The 2,500-nt window shown below is 37.2% G+C and overlaps 2 protein-coding genes across 2 annotated transcripts in view; one reads left to right on the plus strand and one right to left on the minus strand.

Moving 5' to 3' along the window:
• Positions 1-791: 791 nt before the first annotated feature.
• On the plus strand, positions 792-2,378 carry LOC105314988 (vesicle transport protein USE1-like). Its single transcript, XM_011409462.2, has 6 exons — positions 792-919; positions 965-1,023; positions 1,076-1,179; positions 1,455-1,612; positions 1,948-2,124; positions 2,190-2,378. The coding sequence occupies exons 1-6, from the start codon at positions 812-814 to the stop codon at positions 2,367-2,369; spliced, it is 786 nt and encodes a 261-aa protein (XP_011407764.1). The 5' UTR covers positions 792-811; the 3' UTR covers positions 2,370-2,378.
• Positions 2,379-2,446: 68 nt separating this feature from the next.
• Positions 2,447-2,500, minus strand: part of LOC105314990 (eIF-2-alpha kinase GCN2-like) — a 9,201-nt gene continuing 9,147 nt past the window's right edge. The window contains exon 35 of the mRNA XM_020004628.1: positions 2,447-2,500. This exon is cut by the window's right edge and continues 63 nt beyond it. Within this exon, the coding sequence (XP_019860187.1) occupies positions 2,488-2,500 (13 nt within the window). The 3' untranslated portion in view covers positions 2,447-2,487.

Below are 2,500 nucleotides of genomic sequence, written 5' to 3' on the forward strand. Positions count from 1 at the left end.
ATAAGATGAAGGAGCAGATGCTGGCTGACCTGAGGGGTGGGACCAAGGAAGAGTACCACAGCCCAGCTGGTATTGCTGCACTCTTTGATCGCTCAGGAGGGAAGCTGACCCCAGAAATGGCAAAGGTCCTTGAAAAAACAAAACTGAGTGCAGTCCATCATGACAACCTCATTGCTGAGGTTCGTAAAGAATGGGACTCTTGGGACACAAAAGAACAAGGGGGCAACAGAGGAGATGGACGACTTGAATTTGATTCATTCTATCATGCATTCATGGCTCCTTACTTTGGCTGCTACAGGTGTGGTATGACAAAGAAAGGTCTCCAGGCTATTGATATGGATAGTGATGGCTTCGTTGACTGGGTTGAGTTCCTAGTCTACATCAAGTGGGCTCTTCGTCAGTATCCTGATACTGAAGACATGGACACACTTCTTGAAATTGTCTTCCAAAAGGGAGTTATGCCAGCTATGAGGGATGAGAAGATCATGAGGCAAAGGAGTGGAGTCAAATCCTCCTGCTGAGTCATTGGAGAACAGTATTAGATAGTCCCTTTAAACTGTATTATAGATTTATTAGTTTATAGTATAGAGAGAAACTTAGAGCTAGGCTAGTGTCTAGCAACAATTATTATGATTTTAGATCATGATTTATTTTCTTTGATAAAAAATTTGCTCCTCAATTTGATAAACATGATAAATCCAGCTAGCAGCTTGCAGCCAGCTCCACCCAAGCTGTTTGCAGCAGCATCAAGAGGCTATTTTGATTGGGTAATGCAGTTAAAATTATTATAAGAAATGTGAATGAATGAACAATGGCTGCTGGACGGGTAATGAAAGATGTAGAGCGGCTAATCTCACGGTGCGAGGAGATACTGGGAGACAAACTTAAGATAAGAGGACAGGAATGGCGCATTGTAAAGGTATAGACCAATCAATAAATAAAATAAAATAAAATGAATTGTTAGTATGTAGAAACATTGACAAGTCGAATAAACGAATTAGAAAATACTAGTAGTTTATCACAGTAAGTTTGTTGTTGTTTATTTGTTGTTGTTTATTGTTGTTGTTGTTGTTAGAGTTTGTTTGGATCAGTTGATTAGTTTCAAGGGACGTCTCACAATATTACAAGAAGTAGCGAATGAAATAAAAGACAAACTAGAGAGAAAGAAAAACGAAGAAAGTAATGAAGAGTAACTAGACCACAGACACTTGTACATGAGGCAGACACTGCTATTGCAGACAACCAGTGGTTCCTTTGATATAAGAGGCAATGATGCTATTGCAGTATTTCCTTCATTAAACTAGTCTGTAGGAAGCTTCATAAAGCCATTAGCTACTGGTGATGTTATTACATTATTAAATGAATTAGCAAACTTTTGTACTCTAAATGAGCCCACACTATAGACAAGGAATCCTCTCTTTACTATTAATTACTTTATCTGTCTGTGTCTGTAGCTTCATCAACTCCTCATGACTCATGCCTGACCTCTTCCTCCACAACTGATGTACCCAATCAACGAATCCTTAATGACACCACCATGAGAGGGAGTGGCCTGCTGAGACGTTCAGCTACCAAGAGCTCTCAAGCCATGAGAGAAGAACTGTTCAGTCGAGTGAGGGAACATAATGAACTGAATCATATACTTGTACTTTTGTTTAAACTAAGTTTGGTCAAAATTAGAATTGTTACAAATTTTAGAGTTGCTTCAACTATGCTCTGTGCTATAGTCTGGGGAAATTTTACTAAAATTGAAAAGGATCCGATACATTTACATGTACTTATGTTGTGTAGAAACCTTTAGCTCATTTTGATGAAATTTGAATTTTTACGAACTTTTAAAATTGCTCAAAAAATCAGGCCAAAGTCCCTGTACTATTATTCTTCACTTTTGATACATTTTCTGATGCATATACTGGTAAATGTTCTTAGATTCTGTTTCCTTTACAGCAAGAGTCCTTAAAGTCTAGCAGCACTTCAAAGACACTGAACGAGAGAGAGATGATGCAAGCAATGGCAGACCATGAGAAGCAGCAGGAGAGGATAGCTCAGGACATGATTGAACTGAGCAGATCATTAAAGCAACAGTCACTGGCAGCAAGAGACATCATTAAGAGTGACACACAAGTAATGAGAGAGATAATGGATGCATTAAAATCAATTATCTTCTTTTATATGAATTTTTTTGAAAGGTTCTAAAGAAGACTTCAATTTCAGCTGAAGACAACATCAGTGGAATGACACAGGAAACTGACAGACTAAAGGAAAAGAGCAAGGGTTGCTCCTGCTGGGTATGGATGATGCTGATAATAGTGTTCATCGTCTTCATTCAAATGATAATGTTTATCAGACTCTATCCTAAGAGAAGATAGTTGTTATTATTAAAAAACAAACAAAAAACTTTAAAATTGATGTCTTTCATCATTAATTTATACACTGTAAATAATGTAATTATGGTCACAATAAAAAGAAAGAAATATGATTATTATTTCATGAAATTAAA

The sequence above is a fragment of the Amphimedon queenslandica genome, unplaced genomic scaffold (assembly GCF_000090795.2).
Source record: "Amphimedon queenslandica unplaced genomic scaffold, v1.1 AMPQUscaffold_12083, whole genome shotgun sequence".
Classification (NCBI taxonomy): Eukaryota; Metazoa; Porifera; class Demospongiae; order Haplosclerida; family Niphatidae; genus Amphimedon; species Amphimedon queenslandica.